At 45.7% G+C, this 17,876-nt stretch overlaps 1 protein-coding gene across 1 annotated transcript in view; it reads right to left on the bottom strand.

The window, feature by feature from the left end:
- The window catches only part of DGKG (diacylglycerol kinase gamma), a gene marked incomplete at both ends in the record, with an annotated part of 149,732 nt that overhangs the window by 26,361 nt on the left and 105,495 nt on the right, over nucleotides 1–17,876 (bottom strand). Inside the window, 1 exon segment of the mRNA XM_079704505.1 lies at nucleotides 3,846–4,023. Coding sequence (XP_079560631.1) covers nucleotides 3,846–4,023 — 178 coding nt within the window.

Here is a 17,876-nt window from a genome sequence, read left to right as displayed (position 1 = left end):
ACTGCTTCTCTGGGCCTCTGTTTTTCCCAACTATGAAATAGGGACATGGAGGGGAGTGGGTATAACCTTGCTCATGGGTTTCTGGTTAGGGTTAGGTTAAGTAAATATATGCAAAACTATATGCAAGCCAAAATGAAATATAAATACCTGTCACTATTCTTACTGGTATTATAAAAACTAAAAAGAGCCATTGCCCAGTACCTCTCACTTATCCAATAACCTTTTTTGGACTAACTACACTGGGTCAGGCACTGGGGAAAAGATGAATAATATCCAGCCTCCATCCTTGGAATTTGAAAGGTCTAGGAAAGGAGGCAGTAGGTACAATTGATGGTATAGGTTTAATGTGCTAGGGCAAAGGCTGGGCTGGAGTTTGGCAGGATCTCTGCTCTTTCTTAGTGATAGTGCAGATGGGTGGCAATGCTAAACCTAAGAACTTCAAAATCAGGAATTCAGCTGGTATGCCCCAACATAACATGGTGTTAAAGGTGAGGAGAAAATTTATTTTAAAGTTTGAGCTTATACTATGTTCCAGGCACTCTGACATCCATCATCATGACAAGCCAGGTATTATTATGCCAATTTTACAGGTGAGGAAGCTGAGACTCAGAGAGGTTGGGTAACTTTCCAAGGTTTATAAGGCTAGAAAGTGTAAAGCCTAAATTTAAACCCAGGTCATTCAACTGCAAGCTTGGTGCTTTTCCCAGGACCACTTCTTGCTTTCTAATCAGCCAATGGTTTTATAGAACTCATTCCATGCTAATCTTGACTGACCTTCTTTCTTGCCTTGCTTTTCCAAGGAGAAAGACTGACCTGTGATGAGATTTGACACTAACATTTTCTGTTGTCATTTCCTTTAACGCTTCCTATGATAAACCCCCTCCCTCCCACTATTCTCTTCTGACCTCTCCCTCACCTCCAACCCCAGTGAAACTGCCAAGGAATAACGAATCCCAGCAAATAAAGAGCCTGCAGAGAAAGATCCCTACCTTCTCAGCCACTGGCCTATAAACTGAGACAGAACACACCGAAAGAAGGAAGAAACCTGCCATATAATTCTGTTCAAGGAGTCCACTAGACCAAAACCTAGCCATGCCTTAATTCTGTGGAGCTGTAAGCAACCTACGCTCTACAGGAACCTGTATGATTGTCAGACTTGCCTATTTTACAGATAATGAAAACTGAAACCCAAGAAGTTGAAAGGACTTGCCCAACATCATACACTAGTGAGAGGCAAAGTCTGGACTGGAACCCAGGACTCTTGACTCCCAGGCCAATGCTTTTCCACTTTTTAAAATGGGTTGCCTCTTTAGCGTTTCCTCATTAACATCTCATCTTAAAGGAGATCATGGCCCTTTAAGAAAGAGCTTTCACTGTAATTCATTCTCTGCAAAGCCCAGAAGCCAAGACTCCCTCCTCAGCCTCTGCTCTGATCGGCTCCTGTCCTCATCTAAAGAACAGGAAGTAGCTGCATTTTTAGCTCTGAAAGCATATTCTTGGGGTGGGAAAGGGGGATTTGGGGAAGAGAGTTCCTGTACATGATGGTCATGAGCGATCAGCAGACACATTACTCTTGCTTGAAGAAGGGGAAGATACACGGTAAGACATACAAGGGAAGATGACGATCGTCCTTGAGCCCCAACCAGAAAACATCCTCAGCAAGAGCGTCCCCCAGCCCCTGCCTGAGGGGAGGGGGATTCTGCCCTGATTCTGCTCTGCCTGGATGCCAGAGTGGCGGCTGGGGTGGGAAAGTTTGCAGAAACTTTCTACAACTTCCAATGCTTCCCCCACCCTGTGCTAGTGCCCACAACTTCCCCTGCCAAGGGAGGAAGGAGGAACACATTATTCAGTTTAATAATTTATACAAATTGAAAAGTTTACTCTGAAATAAAGGGGACTTAAGAGGGAAGCAGAGAAAAAAAAAAATCCCAAGTCTTCTCTTAAAGGACACACGTGTGGAGATGACCCCTCTTGATGACCTTGCTTCAGAATACGACAATCTGATTGTTTAATAGGTAGGTCTGAAATAAGCCAGTAACCATTCCCTCAATGGTTGGCCAAGTTTTGTCTCCTTCTACTGGTGGTATCACATCCAGCCTTAGGACTAACCACCTGGGACATCAAAGAACCCAGACCCAGATTCCTGGACACTTGTCTATGTCAGTGGTTCTCAAACCCGGAAGCCCATCAGATCGTCTGGGGAGCTCATTACAAATTTAGGTTCCCAGGAACCAACCCAGAGATTGATTATGGAGATCTGGGCTGGGGCCCAGGACTTCATTTTCGATAGGCAGGTCTGGTTTAAAAATCAATGGTCTGGTCAATTCCATCCATTCAGTCATCAAAACTTTTATACCCGATGCTGGTTTTATGGCAAAGAAAACCGACGTCCCCAAAAGTAGGTTAGTGCCAGCACTTGGATTTGAATCCATTCTCCTGTCTCCTCAGGTGGGGTCTTTGCCAAAGCCCTCACATACGGCTTCTCCCCACACTCCTACTCTGGCTCACCAGGCCACTGAGAATCCCTGAGGATCAGCGGGGCCTGCTCATCCGATCCACAGAAGACGCAGAGCTGCCAGGAACTTTGATTGAGGCCCGTCTGGTTCGCTGATGGCAGTGGCTGGTAAGGGGTAGGGCTGAAGGTAGTTTTAAGGGCACTCTCAGAAAGCTGTGTCCTGTATCCTGCTGGGTAGTTGATGGCCTCTAAGGCACACTACCCAGTTGTTCCAGGCAGGAAGAAGAGTCGGCTCATGGCAGGGTGGCAGAGGCAGAGGGAGTGAGGGGGCAGAAAAGAAGATGAAGTCTGGAGGTGAGGAGAGGCCAAACCACCCAGGACCCTCTAGGCCACATGAAGAGCTTTAGCTTTCAATCCGCGCCACTGCAGGATTCTGAGCAGGAGAGCGGCATGGACAGACCTATTTTCCCAGGGGCATTCTGATGCGGTGGTGAGAAGAGACGGTAGAGGGCGGGGCAAGAAGCAGGGAATCCAGCTGGGAGGGTTTGCGTAATCCAGGGGACAAGGGATGGTGGCTCAGACCAAGGTGGTAGGAATCTTAGATATTTTTAAAGAGTAGAGCTAACAGATTTTTGGATGGGTTGGGTATGAGATATGAGATAAAAGGGAATCGAGGATGGTGCCAAGTGTTTTGGCTTAAGCAGCGGGCAGGTTCGAGTTATCGTCAACTGAGATGGAGAAGGCTGTGGGTGGAGAAGGTTTGGGGGAGGGACGTCAGAGATCAGTTTTGGACTTGCTGAGTCACTGGCACTCACGTGGTATTTAAATAAAGTCTCACTACTCGATGAGATCATCAAAGAAGTGAGTACAGACAGAAAAGAGAAGAGGGCTGGGGACCCTCCAGCATAAAGAGGTTAGAGAGAAGATGAGGACTCAGCAAAAGAGACGAAGAAGGAGTGACCAGTGGGAAACCAGGAAGGTGTGGAGTCCTGGAAGCTGAGTGGACAGTGTTTCCAGGAAGAAGGAGTGATCAGTTGGGTCAGATGCTGCTGACAGATGAAGCAAGATCAAGATTGAGAACTGACTATTGGATTTAGTTACTGAAGGACACTGGTAACCTTGACACAAACAGCCTTTGACTCCTAAGCTCATGGAGTCCCACAGTTTGACTACTGACTGTCATTTAGGGCTCCCTTATTGTAACTTTTCTCTTCTCAATTAGGTTATTAAACATTGCAGCATCAGGGATGATGAGTCAGTGTATCTCCGAGTCCTTGTAAGGCTGTAGAAGCTTCTAGAGCCTGCTGTAGACCCTAATACAGTCTGCTGCCAGACCTGCCTGAACATCCCTCCCACTGACCTAGAGCAATTTTCCTCATGCTTGGCTTACCTTGAATGCAGAATTTCAGTTCCTTGGGGTCAGTGACGACCTTCCTGCTTTCCCGGATCACAGCCCGGTTCTTCTTGGTTTCTCCCCAGAGATTGGTGCCACCGTACATGCTGGGAATGTTGAGAATAGCAATGCCTTCAAGGAAGATGCCGCTCAGGTCCACCCCAACTCCGTCACACTGAGGGGCAGAGAGAGAATTTCATCCGTTAGTGTCCTCAGTATATCCCAACCCAAGGTGGCATGTATGTATGTGTGTGTGTGTGTGTGTGTGTGTGCATGTGTGGTGCAGGCTCTCATGGAGAATGTGAAAGGCTGTCAGCCACCAGCCAGCCTCTGTCAGAAGCTGAATCTTGGGCAACGTTGCTCAGGCCTAATGCTTTGGCCACTGCAGTGGGATGGGGGAGGTCCAGTCCTGGTCAGCTCTGGGGAGACAGCACAAAGCTCCAGGAACCGTCTATAGATCTAGAAGGGCTTTAGGGATGGTTCAGAAGACAACTGCAAACTGTTCTCCAGTCCAACCTCATTATCATCAATCCTGCCCCTCCCTAAGCATTGTGAAGATCTGGTGGAGCACTGAGTCCAGAACCTAACACAGCATATTCTCAACAAATGACAGAAAAGTTTCATTTTACCCCTTCTTATTTTACCCCTCTTGTGAGAAGTATAAGACTTTAAGATTTGGATGGCTTTCAGAATTTTCCTGTCTCCTGTATCTCTATCGTAAGTGCAATTTTGGCATATGTGCTTGCTGATGTAGCAGAGTTTCTTTATCCAGTCTCTACCACCCGCATCACCGCCAGGTACAAAAGGCCAGTAGGCTCCAATCTGCCTGTCTCACATATCTATAAAGTCAGCCTACTTTGGCATAATGCTTACCAATGCAGCAAAAAATATATTAGCTCTGATCCTTGTTCCTCAGGATTGGAGGTAGTTTACTTCATTTACAGAAGAAAACATTACCCAGAGAGGTAAGCTAAGTTATCCAAGATTGCACAGTTGATAAATAACAGAGCAGGGGTCCAAAGTTGGGGAATCTGACTACAAAGCCCAAGCTCTTCATCTTGCTTATTGTGAGGCAGGAAAAAAAATCAAAAGCATGCAACAAAAATCCACTATCTTTGAGGTTACCAACAAATCCAAACTTCCAGAGATTTCTTAACAGATGAGTAATAGAAAGGTAGGGCTTGTTGCCATTCATTTTGGCATACTTCCTGATTTCTTTGCAGCTGTCAATTTATCGTATCTTATCATCCCCATGACTTGTCTCCCCAGCTACAAAATGGTAGAGAGTGAGCTTCTTTGGTGACTGGGAATTCCTTTCTTTATTAGGAAGTTCTGATTATTTGAGAGGTCTTTTAATGTTGAACTTGATTCTCTTTCTCCTGCTTCCACCCATTGGTCTTATTCTCCCTTCTGAAGTCAGACAGAATGAACCTCCTTCTCCTCCATGGAAGTGCCCACTGGGTACACGATGATGTGCATACATCATCATCAGCAGCAGCATGCATATGCATTAAATATTGCCATTTGCCAGGTAGGCTTTTATACACATCTCATTTATTACCTTCATAATAATCTCATAAGTTAGTTACTAGGATTACCCTCACTGTACTTTTGGGGAAACTGAGGCACAGAGGTAGTTAAGTAACTTGCCCAAAGTCACACAACTTACAAATGGAAGTACACAGATTGACGGCAGGCTGTCGGAGCCTCAGTCTTACCCACTCCTTTCTCTCTCTTCCCTCTCACACCACCATTTAGTTGTGTCTCTGGGTTGAGCACTGTCAACTCTCTGGCTCCTCCTGTGGGACTTTCCCCGTTCTGTACACACTACGGTTTGTTACTGTCCTACTCCAGAAGGTCCTGGCACTGAAAAGAACACCAATGGCAGAATCTGATGGCACAGGTGGCAACGGCACCAGCACTTCCTGGGGCTGGGATCCCCTAATTTTATCACGCCCCAGAAATGAGATAATGAGGGGAGCCCATGTAGAGGCTCAACATGTCCCCAATGATCATTATCCTTAGTGTTAAATATGATCAAGTTTGCACTAGCTCTTTTATGAGCAGCTACATGATGACTGAATCACTTCTGCTTGAGTGGGCGGTCATCTCAGGCACTCAGGCCCTCATCCCATCATCTACTTCTCAGCCCAGTCTTTCCCATCCTGAACTTGTGTAGGTATTTTAAAATAACTTAGACAGAGGGTTTTGCACTTATTTAACTTCATCTGACTTTCAGCCCAAGCCCCCACCAGTCCATCTAGTTTATATTAAATCTTCATTCTGTGACCCTATGCAATAGCTCTCCTATTATTTGGAGATTAAGTCCATTAATACACATATATAAAGGGCAAAACAGGGAAGAAGCCCTCTCCTTGGTCAGTTTAACACACCAGATATTGTGCATTAAATGGCCCTCGGGGTGTGGCTGCCTTATCAGGGCTGCATCCTCTGAACAGGACTGTCACCCAGCCCACTTTTCATTACAGTGTGGAATCATGGAACTCAGAGATGAGAGGGACCCAAGAGAACATTCTTTCATCAGTGAGGCCCAGTGAGGTTAAGGATCTTGCCTGTGGTCACCCAACTTACTAATGGTGGAGTTAGACTAGTATCCAGGTGTTCAGACCTCAATTCTGTGCTCTTTCCACTAAAACATAAGACATTGTGCTGAGATCAAATAGCATTTCCTAAATAACCACCCTACAACCTCTATCAGAAAAGGAATAAGAGAACTCATATTAAGCCACTAATATCTGTAAAGGGCAAGTACTTGGTTAATACTTTATTCCAGAATTTTGCCAGGGGTTGGGATGAAGTATATCAGTCTGTGGTTTCCAGAATGTATCCTTTACTTATTTTTAAAAAACTGGGACATTTGTCTGTTTGCCTCTCATTGGATGGAACCTACTGTGTTTTCTGGATTTGTCAAAGTGGTCCCTGAATGCCATCTATAGGTTTGTCCAGCAACTTGGATTTAAGTGTGTATGTTTTCCAAGGCCAGTTAGTTCTCTATTGATCAGCTTTGGGCTCTGATACCCACCTTTATCATCTGTTATTCCATTTTTGGTTAAGGCTACCCTCTCTCCAGAAAAGATAAAAAAAACCTCTTTCAGAATGTCGAAGTCCTAAAGAGGTATGTTTTCCATGTTCTTTTTTGCTTCAAACATTGTCTAACATTCTGCTTGGCCTTCAGCTTGTCCAAAGCTAGGCTCACAGGTCTGAGTTGCCTTGTGCGTTTACACCTGGTTACATGCTCACACCCTGTCTGTGAGTATGTGTACAACCCTCCAAAAGCATGGGCTCAACCCAGAGTTCCTTTTTGCTGTCATGGTGATTCTTTTTTTTTTTTTAAGCTCTTTGCTGCTTTCTTCTTGATAGAATTAATGAACTGTTAGGAATTTATTTTGGAATATCTTCCATCCTTTTGTCTTTTACACACGTATTCTTTTTTTTTTTTTGGCGGTACGCGGGCCTCTCACTGTTGTGGCCTCTCCCGTTGAGGAGAACAGGCTCCGGATGCGCAGGCTCAGTGGCCATGGCTCGTGGGCCTAGCTGCTCCGCGGCGTGTGGGATCTTCCCGGACTGGGGCACGAACCCGTGTCCCCTGCACCGGCAGGCAGACCCTCAACCACTGCTCCACCAGGGAAGCCCACACATATTCTTTTTTAAAAAAATATTTATTTTATTGCGCCAGGTCTTAGTTGCGGCAGGCGGGCTCCTTAGTTGCAGCTCGTGGGCTCCTTAGTTGTGGCTCTCTGGCTCCTTAGTTGCGGCACACAGGCTTCTTAGTTGCGGCATGCATGTGGGATCTAGTTCCCTGACCAGGGATCATACCTGGGCCCCCTCCATTGGGAATCACATCCACTGTGCCAGCAGGGAAGTCCCTTTACACACATATTCTTATTTAGGGATTTATAAATAAGTCAGACTTATTCTCTGACTTATTCACTGGGTCAGACTTTTCTCCAAACTCTGAAATTAGCTTTGCTCAACCCTGTGCCCAGCATTGAGTTCTTGAACCCTTATCACATCCTAGACCACTCAGTCACTTGCTCTGTTGGTTGTAGTTACTTCTGCATGACCTCAATTTATTCATTGTTGGCCAAAACGCCCCCTCCCATCTAGAGGTAATAATACTAGCAGCTATTTGACAAGAGCTTCCTTGTGCATTGTGCTGGTCCTTCCCTTACATCCTCTCTTGGGATGCTCACATGAACACCGTGAGGGAGGCACCACTGCTACCCCCAAGGGACAGGGTCTCAGAGGGGTTAGGGTGCTGGCTTAAGGCTACACAACTTCCCCTCTACAGGCTGGCAGAGCTCGGTTGCAAACCCAGGCAAGTCAGATGCCAGATTCTACTCTGGAGACGAAAGAGTCAGTGCAGCAAATTGGGACTTTTGCTGACGCTAGACTTGTCGAAAAATTAAACTTCCAGCTGTTGTTTGAATAATTGAAATCTCCCAATACTACACTGCATTGTAGAGTACTTAGAGCAGTGCCTGGCACGTCAATGTTGGTATCAGTATTATATCTTGCCTCTGTGCCAGCTTTGTGTTAAAAAAAAAAAAAAAGTAAACCATTAGCACAGCACAGTCCTTGGCACACGGTATTCCCTAAAGTCACCTTTCTTCCCTACTGCTGTTTTAAGTGTACTCTGTCCCCTCCATCTCTAGTCATAACAAGCTAGGAGTGTTAGTTATTAACTTGGTAAGCCGTTAACCTCTCTCTGGAAGAGCAAACAGTCCTCATTCTGCTTTATGATAGAATGTCCCCTTCCCCCACTATCTCCCTGAGTCATAGGTGGACTGGGGCGAGTAGAAGAGGTGCGGGGAGCCTGGGGACTGTTGGATGTAGCTGCTCCCCACCTTTGGAATGCACCTATTTGAAAATTGAGAGGCAGTGCCTTGTCTTGGAAGGAGCGTGCCTGGGCTTGGAGACAAAGAGATATGGGTTGAAATCCTGGCTCTGTCACTTGCCAGCTGTGCGATCCTGTGTTGGTTCCTTAACCTCTTTGAGCTTTAATCTGTCATCTGTAAAATGGGGTGGGGATGGGGAAATAACATTTATTTCGAGGGTTTGACTGGTCTCTGGAAGACAGCAGCATTCCAAAGCTGTCTGCATTGTTATTACAGTTAATAATAATATTACCTGTGCCATGAGGCATTTTTCAGCCTGAAATCATTCTCCCACTACCTGAGATCTTGCTGGAAGCATTTTAATGGCCCCTTGGCCCAACGCATGCTAGCGGGAGCCTTGCCTGACCAATATCTGCATGCCTGTTCTCCACACTTCTTGGCCTGGACACCACACACTGATTTCTTTCAGAACCCTAGGGCTGCTTAAGGCTCGGGAAAGGTAGAAAATTGCCGTGCTAGATCTGGGAACGTGGAGCTGAGAGAAGTACACTGTAGACTTAAATGGAACACCGGCCCCAGGGCCGCTCCCGGCGGGCTCCTGAGCTAAATCCTCCAATAGTTCCATGACGTCATGGGGCCCCCCTCCCCCTGCTGGGACCCGGGTGGGGGGCGCCTCCTGGGGAGAGCGCAAGGAGGACGGCGGTCCCTGTGCTCACCATTGGCCATCGCTAACCTAGGACCGGGCTGGCAGGCTCGCCCCTGAGCCGAGGCTGCGCTGCAGCGAAACCCAGGTATTTACAGCCGGGTATGGGTCGAAACAGAGAGCTGTTGTCCCCGGCTGCCTGGCAGCAAGCTCGCACACGCCCCAAGTTGTGCTCAGAGTGGGCGCGGGCTGCGAGGTGCCGGACGCGGGCCGCCCGGGTCCGAGGCAGCAGCGCTGCAGGCGCGGGGCGGGGCGGGGTGCATCCAGGCCAGCCCGGTTCCTGCCCGCCTGGAAGCCGTTCAGGAATCTGCCGGAGCTCAGGCCGGGAGCCGCCCGCGCCCGCCTGCTCCAGGCCTTGCTGCGCCGGCCGCAGCTGTCGGCAAGTTCAACCGTCGTCCCCACTTGCGACGACAGTACCCACAGTTCTAGTTTCTTTCTAAGCTAAGGAATGGTTGGTTTGGTGGAGGGCCGGTGGGTAGTCGTGTTCATCCCATTCCCCCAACCCCCTCCCCCATCTCTCAGATCCTTAAAATCCCCGTAATTCTGGGCAGAACTAGGACCCGCCAAGTTCTCCGTGCTCTCTGAGGAGCAGAGAGCCGAGGAGGTGAGAGAGGTTAGTGGTGCTTCCCTGCCCGGGCCTCGGGCTTTTCCGAGCCCCGGGTGCGTACCTGCCGGCCTCCTCGGTGACCTGAAAAAGGCGGCGGATCTGAGTGAGGCCGCCTCCATTTCAGCCCAGACGATCCTATTTAGGAAGGTCCTCAGAGAAGGAGATCCCATAATTTATTTGATGACCTGTTTCAGTTTTTAGCAACTAGGAAATTCTCCCGTCTTCTAACCTCGATTCACGGTGCCACGGATAACGCTGATTTTCTCCAGTTTAGAACGCAGATTGTTTTGTTTCATACTCCTGCCATTGGGCAGTGTCTGCTCTCTGGAATGACCTCTTCCAGGCCAGACTGTAAGGTGTAACCCAGGCCTCGATGCCTCTGGGGGCATTTGTCCCCTTTCAGCTTGAAATTTTCTTTCTTGGGTTCCCTGCCTCTGCGTTATCTTGATTGTCTCTCCCATCTTTGGTGACTCCTTCCTGGACTTTCTTTTTAAAAATCTTTCTATTGTGGATATTTTCGAATATGTAGGAAGATAAAATAATAAATCCCATGTACCCCAAATCTCAGCTTCAGCAATTAGCAATTCACAGCTAATCTTATTTCAACTCTACCCCACTTCATTTGAGCTATTTTATAGCAAATCTCTGATATTCTATCATTTCATCTATAAATACTTCTGTATGTATCTCTAAATGATAAGACTCTTAAAAAAAAGAATTATCTCAATTCGCTTATCACTCTTAAAAAGTAACAATAATTCTTTAACATTGATAAATAGCCAGTAATTGTTCAAATTTCCTCAACAGTCTCATTTGAAAAAAAATTGTTTTGTCTGAAAGGTCTACAGAGTGAATTTGGTTGATATGTCCTTTAGGTTTCTTCTGATCTATAAATTCCGTTTTTTTTTTCTTGCCGTATAATATTTATTGAAAGAAATGGGTAATGGGTCATTTGTCCTGTACAGCAGAGCAAACTTTAATGTGCATACGAATCAGTTCAGGATGATTAAAATGCAGATTATGATTTGGGAGGTCTGGGGTGGCCTGAGACCGCATTTCTACATCCTCCCTGGTGATACTGAGGTTGCATATGTGATGGACCACACTTTGAGAAGTAAGGCCATGTAGCATTTTCCAGATTCTGGATATTGCTGATTGCATCTCTGAGGTGTTTTTAAAACATATTCCCAGCCTATCTGGAGGCTTGATCAAATTCAGGGTTGACATTTTGGCAAGAATACTCTATCAGTGTATTTCCTATTGCATCTCATCAGGAGGCACATAGTTTACTTGTCTCATTTTTTGGTGATGTTCAGGTTGGTTAGTGGGTTCAGGTGTCGTCAGCCTGACTCTTCCATTATAGAGTTCTTAATCAGTGGATGATGATCCTTGTCTGGACCCATTATTACAGTCCTTTAGTGGTAGGATACACTTGAGGACACCCTAGCACCCTTTCTGTGCTCTTCTTCCAAATTTCTACAAATACCATTTTCTCCATGAATTCTTCCTTTCCATTCTCCAAAAAGGATCTCTCTCTATCTCTCATCTCTGCATCTGTGTTCTCATGGAATCAAAGACTTGAAGAGTCTTGAAAGATCATTCAGTCTAATTACCTCATTTTATAGATGAGAAAAATGGAGGTTAAGGAGGTGAAAGAAATGGTCCATTGTCACATAGCTAATCAGAGTCATCAGATCTGGAATTGGACCTTTGGTCATTTAGATTGGCAACCAAGAGGACATGAGTGATTTTGTAAAGAGGAATTTTGGCAGCTGGCTGAGGGCCAATGCACAGAATCTTAGAATGGTAAAGCCAGATGGAACATTAGATTTGGTAATGTCTGATTACCAAAATGAGAACAATGAGGCCTAGAGGTGGTAAGTTACCTTTCTAGTTCACATGGCTGTCTCTTGCAAGAGTTAGGGCTTAATTAGGGCCACATATATAGGCCACAGAGTTGGGCCTACTTGCTTCTGTTTCTGCTGTACTCACTGCCTAAACTGCCATGCAGCTCTTTTATGCATATTAAAATCCTACCCTTCCAGCTCAAAAGCTAACTCCTCTCTGGGGCTTTTTCTATAGAGGAAATTGCTCTAGCTAGAAATTGATCTTACCCTTCTCTGAATTTTCATTGCATTGTTTTTCTGTCATATATGGAATGTATATTCTGCCGTAGATCATGCATATTTGCCTGTCCCCAGATTTTAAGCTCCCAGAAGGGAGGGACCGTATGTTACATGGCTCTGTGTTTTCCATAGTTCTGGTATGTCTTACCCATTTCAGAAGTCCAATATAACTATTTTTTAATTGGAAGAATGTGTACAGAGATCCCCAAACAAAAACCAAGGTGTTCCTTAAAGAAACCTGACAAGGTTTTTTTCCTTCCAGATGAGTTCCCACAACTTCCCAGGATGAGTATATTGACCGAATAAAGTGGACTGAATGCCCAGATTAGGGAGAAATACGGAAGGTTAATCCAAGTCTGCAAGAAATGGTCCTCTGATCACAGCTAAGGGAACTCTATACCTGAACAGCTGGTAATAAGAATAGGACACATGGGGCATGATGTATATGAGACAAACATTAAGAGACAGAAGACAAAAAGCACTCATTCATCCATCAAGAATGTTGGGAACCTACTTTGTGCTAGACCCTGGGGATGGAGTGGAAGTGGGACACAGTCCCTTTCCTTAAGGGACCTCCTGCAGGTCAACGCTAGAGGCAGTGATGTCCTGCTAAATGCTTAACAGCGGGATCTCCAGGAAAAAAAGAAGCTCTGATGGTGGTGTTCCACAGTGTAAATATTCCCACTATGGCCAATTTCAAGCTACAAATGTGACATCACTGAAAGCAGGGTTAGGAAGAGATGTGCCAGCAAGCAAGCTGGCCCCAGCATACCACTGAGAAGGCAGTAGATATCTGCATATCTGCAGGGCCTATGGCCAGAACAGAGAAATTTATTGGGAGTGAAAGAAAAGCAGTCAGGGCAAATAGTGCCGTCTATTTTCCCTAGAGAAGAACTAGAGAGAATGTTTTTAGTGTCAATAATCTGATGTGCATCCTGAGGGAAGAAAAGGGAAGAAATTGAGTGGTGTTGATGAGTGATGATAACATTTCAAGAAAGACAGTCTGGTATTATCTACATTAAAAAAATTTTTTTTGGCCTGGCATGTAGCTAAATCTTCCAGAGCAGTGGCTTCCCCTGCATTCAGAGGAGCTGTTTTATAGCATTTTAGGAGCTAATGTCTTGCTGTGGGCAGTTAGATACTAATACACATGTGTTATATGATAATATAAATAGATATAATTTATTGAGTAACTGTTATGAACCAGGCACTTCATATATTTTATGTCTCATTCTTACAGCGCTGCAAGGTTGGTATTTGTATCCTCTTTTTTTTTTTACAGATGAGGAAACACTGAGTCAGTGAAACTGAGGAAGGTCCTTGTTTTCCCAGTTTATCCAGGTTTGTGGTGGGCTTCATGAACTTACAGGTTTCCTGCAGAAGATGCAAATGACAAGATCAAGAAGACAATCCAGCTTATAGAGCATGTACCTGAGGCCTGTGAATTTTGTGCTTTGTTACCTATGAGACTACTTTTGGCATATTCTAGATATAAGGGATTTGATTCTTCATTTTAAGGAGGACACTGGAAAAAATGGGGTCTATCAAGAGAAGAGTGGTCAGGAGAGTCAGGAGTCTGTACATCAAGCTGTATAGGAACTGCGGACATCGGCAAAGATCAGTAGGAGATGACATGGAAGATAGATTTCAGCCCTATGAAGGGCAGTGGTGTGGAGGAGCAGAAAGGCATGTTCTGTGAGCCCCCAGATGGTGGAAATAGGCCCAAAGATGGGGAATTCAGTCATGCATCCCACAAACACTTACTGAGCCTCTATTTTCTTCCAGGCATTGTGCTAAGGGCTGACAAGGGAAGGATATGGCGATGAAAGGGACATACATCCTTGTTCAACATCGTGAAGAACTTTCTGAAAGTCAGAGCCTTCTTACAATGGAACAGGCTTCTGGAAAAGTAGTGAGCTTCCTACCCTTGGAGTATTCAGGAAAAGGCTGGATGTGTACTTATCAGGATGTGCCAGAATGAATCTTTTTGTTGAGCGGCACATGGGACCAGATCCCCTTCCAGTTCAGAGATTCGGAGTCTTCATCCAGCCTTGCTTTGGCAGGCTAAAGTGCTGTGCTGAAAAAGTGTCATCATGGTCCCCCTCCTACCGCCCGTGTCCATCTAGCTGCATGCTCCGCGTTCTCTGACAGTGAGTGGTGGCGGGCCAGTTAGACTGGAAAGTGGCTGCCATCTGTGACAGGGATGATGGCATTCTGGCGGGTTTGTGTGGGCTCCAGGAATGCAGCATTGAAGCCATGTACACACAACCTGCTTAAGAACATCCCATGGGCAGAAAATGTTTTCTTCCTCTTCATCCCTCCTCTGTTGCTGTGCCAGGCGGGCACAATGGTGCCTTTGAGAGGGGCAGCTGGAAGGGGGTGTTGGCAGGGAGGCTGGAAGTAGAACATTGCAGCTGAGGGGGAACCAAATTCATTTCCAGGAGCAAGCCTGCCCTGGATGCCAGTTTCCAAAACAAAACTGCTGTTTCTCAGAGCTCACGGTGGTGGGTTGCCTCAGAGTTGGACAGAGGGCAAAGCCGTTTCCTATCCGCTGCTCCATCCTCTCCAAGTTAAAAAAAATCCTGGTTGTGTTGAGGCATTCTTGCTCTGGATGCAGATTCATGGGCTTTGCTGTCTGTCTGGGGAGCTCAGACCAGCTTGGGGTGGATGGGGCTTTCTGAAGGGTCAGACTTGCCTGCAGATAGAGTGGGGCTGATGGCCATAGGGGCAGGTAGGCTTCTTGGCCACCAGAGAGGGCTCAGGATGGAGACCCTTCCTTCTGCCTTTCAGTCACTTCTTCTGACCCCCTAGCAGCCCTGCACCCTTGCTGCCATATGGGCTCCGCCCACTCACTGTCTTCATTCTCCTGGGTGGGAAAGAGGTGGGAGAACCCTGGCATTTCCTGTCCTGGGTTCACAGTTGTCCCAGACCCTCGGCTACTTTCAAAGTTCTCAGCAACAGCTCAGAGATGGGCGTGGGAGGTCTTCCCACTCACCTCACAGTTAGGAGAAGGCCTGCGTACCGGACTGCAAGCTCAGCCGTCTCCCACTCTGTGTTGCAGTTGGAGCAAGGTGGGTCCCTTTTACTTTGGTGGCTTCCAACAAAAAGGTATCACTTGATTCTGGTCAAGTAGTAATTTCTGTTAGTGTTCACACGAATTATGGGATTTTTTTACACTTGGGTTCAAATTGTACAATCAATAACTAGAGAGCAATTACTTCATTTCAGGTACTGGGGAGACAGGATGAATAAGATAGAGGCCTTGCTTCAGACAGCCGACTGCCTAAGAGATATGCCAAGTCCTGAATGGGAGCCCCGCCACCAACTCAGCTGACACATACATTAGGGGGAAAGCAGAGGTGTAATGCAGAGGCCAGCTCCTACCGGGAGGGCTGTGGCGTTGTGGGAGCATGTGGGCTTTCATCTGATCTGATCTTGCAGTACTTATCTTTAGGAGACTCAATTTCCTTGAGTAAATAATACACACCATGCAGAGTTGTTATGAGGATTAAACAAGACAGTGTACCGAAGTGCTAGGACAGAGCTTGTTGCAAGGTGAGTGCTCAGGAAGTGGCTGCTGTTGTTATTAACTTGTGGATCCCAATGGACTTGAGATATAATGTGCATGTGCACACATTATTTAACCACTCCTTTGTTAGATTATATGCCCTTCCTGAAAGAGTCAATTCTTCTCCTTTCTTAATTCCTCTTCTATAGAATACTAGGATCAGCAAGTTTACGACCTCACTAAGATAGATGACCAAAGACCTATCCACTATAGCCAATGAACATATTTGTATGTAATATTCTCTGTTTCATAACCCAGTTATAGAAGCAGAAAAGGATTGGAATAGTTCTCATCCAAGGTCCCTGAATCTCCTGAGCGTAGAGATGAAGATCATGAATTCTTTTCAATATTCTAAAAAGTCTAAGAGAAATAATACATTTCCCACTGACAGGGCCTTACAGGTCATTATTATTTAAAAGATGCATTTGTTTGGTAGACATAGCTTGGGGAAAGTTATTCTTTCACTAAGGGACCTTGGTGGGTAGAAAAGTTAAGCTCGTTGGGGCAGAGGTTAGCCAAGAGATCGCCCAGGAATCTGTGTGGAGGTGCCTTCTAGCCCAACATGCTGAGTCATGTGACCCCAGCCTCAGTCTCCTGAGACCTCCTCGGGCCTCATCTATCCACTGTGCTGCATATACCCCCGCCTGCTTTGTGAAAATGTAGGCATGAGAATTCATCCCTAAAAATTATTCCAAAGTCCTTGGGAGACACAAAGCATATGTAGCCAGGAGTCTGAAGACAAAGAAAATCAAAGCAATTCACAAAGAACAAAGGAAATGGAAAAGAACAAGAAAACAAAAGCATAAGGATGAATGGAGGCTTGAAGTGAAATACAGGGTATGCATGTGTAGGGAATAAAAAAGAGGGTCATTTAAGAGAGAAAAAGTTACGTGTCAGAAACTGTAAGCAAACAATGGGATTTTTAAAGAGGAACTGACAGAAATAATTTCTTCGTAGTAGGCTGAAAGATTTTAAGGATCAGTGAAGGAAACTTGTAGTCAGTGTGTGGCTGAAAGAGGTAGAGAGATGCAAAGGATGGAGCTGTGTTTAAAAATGGATAAAGATTTAGGAAATCAAAGAATCACAGAGGTCCTCCAAAGGCCTGCTTTTAAAGATACAATGGCTAATATTATTACAGGATTGAAATAAGGTCAACATTAGAACAGTACTGATCCCTGATTGCTGAGACTGTGGGTTACTTTTCCTTTTCGCCTCTCTATGGTTTAAAATATTCTACCATGGATTTGGATTACTTTTATAATCAAGAAGAGAATTTAGCACACGTGGTAGGAGGGAGCGGGAAGAAACTGAGGCTGGGGTATTTGGAGCAGTGAGAACTGTAGGATGGGCAAGGAGAAATCTGAAGAGCAACAGCTGCCTTGGGTGGCCTCACAGTGGGGATGCTGCTGGAAACATGGAGCCCCTGGACTTGATGGAGGAAGTGAATGGACTCCAGAGACGGGAGAGGATGTCCTCTAAGGCCCATTCCAGTCTTTGACTCCAGGGTTTGATGCATGATCAGGTTGCCACCTTTTGTTTTCTAAGAACTCAAAATCCCCTGCAATGCTCTTCTCAACTTTCCCTTCCCCATGAATACGTTTTCGTTTCACCTCCCCCGGAATCACTGTGGCTGTGTTGATGGGCTGAGCATTTGGCTAGTTCCCACCTTTATTACTCCAAGCTCTGAAAGGCTCTACCTGCCCAAGCTGAGAAGGTGTATATGATGCCAGAAGAGGCCCAGGTGCTTGAAGTTCTCTTCCCTCTAACTGAGGAGTGTGCAAAATTGCCAGTGGATACCAAGGCAGCCATGGGTTCTTTCCTGCCACTTACTGGCTGGGTGAACTTGGCCAAGCTACTGAACCTGTAAAGTCCTTGATTTCGCTCTTCTGAAAAATAATGACACTTGACTGGACTGGAGTAGCTAAAGATATCTGCTCAATGTTAAAGTAATCTGATTCATTATTTACTCAGCTTCTTTACATGCACATGGCTGTGCTAAATATTAGTTTTAGAATTTAGGATTCTCATAGTCAGGGCCCATCTCATGATATGGCTTCAAGATCCCTAGAACTGTGCCCAGCACATTCCCTTTTGTAAAAATCACATTTAAAAAATTGAGATGAAATTCACCTGACACAAAATTAACCATTTTAAAATATATGATT

Source organism: Hyperoodon ampullatus (genome assembly GCF_949752795.1).
Source record: "Hyperoodon ampullatus genome assembly, chromosome: 5".
NCBI classification, from domain to species: domain Eukaryota; kingdom Metazoa; phylum Chordata; class Mammalia; order Artiodactyla; family Ziphiidae; genus Hyperoodon; species Hyperoodon ampullatus.
This window is presented reverse-complemented; position numbering and strand designations above follow the sequence as displayed.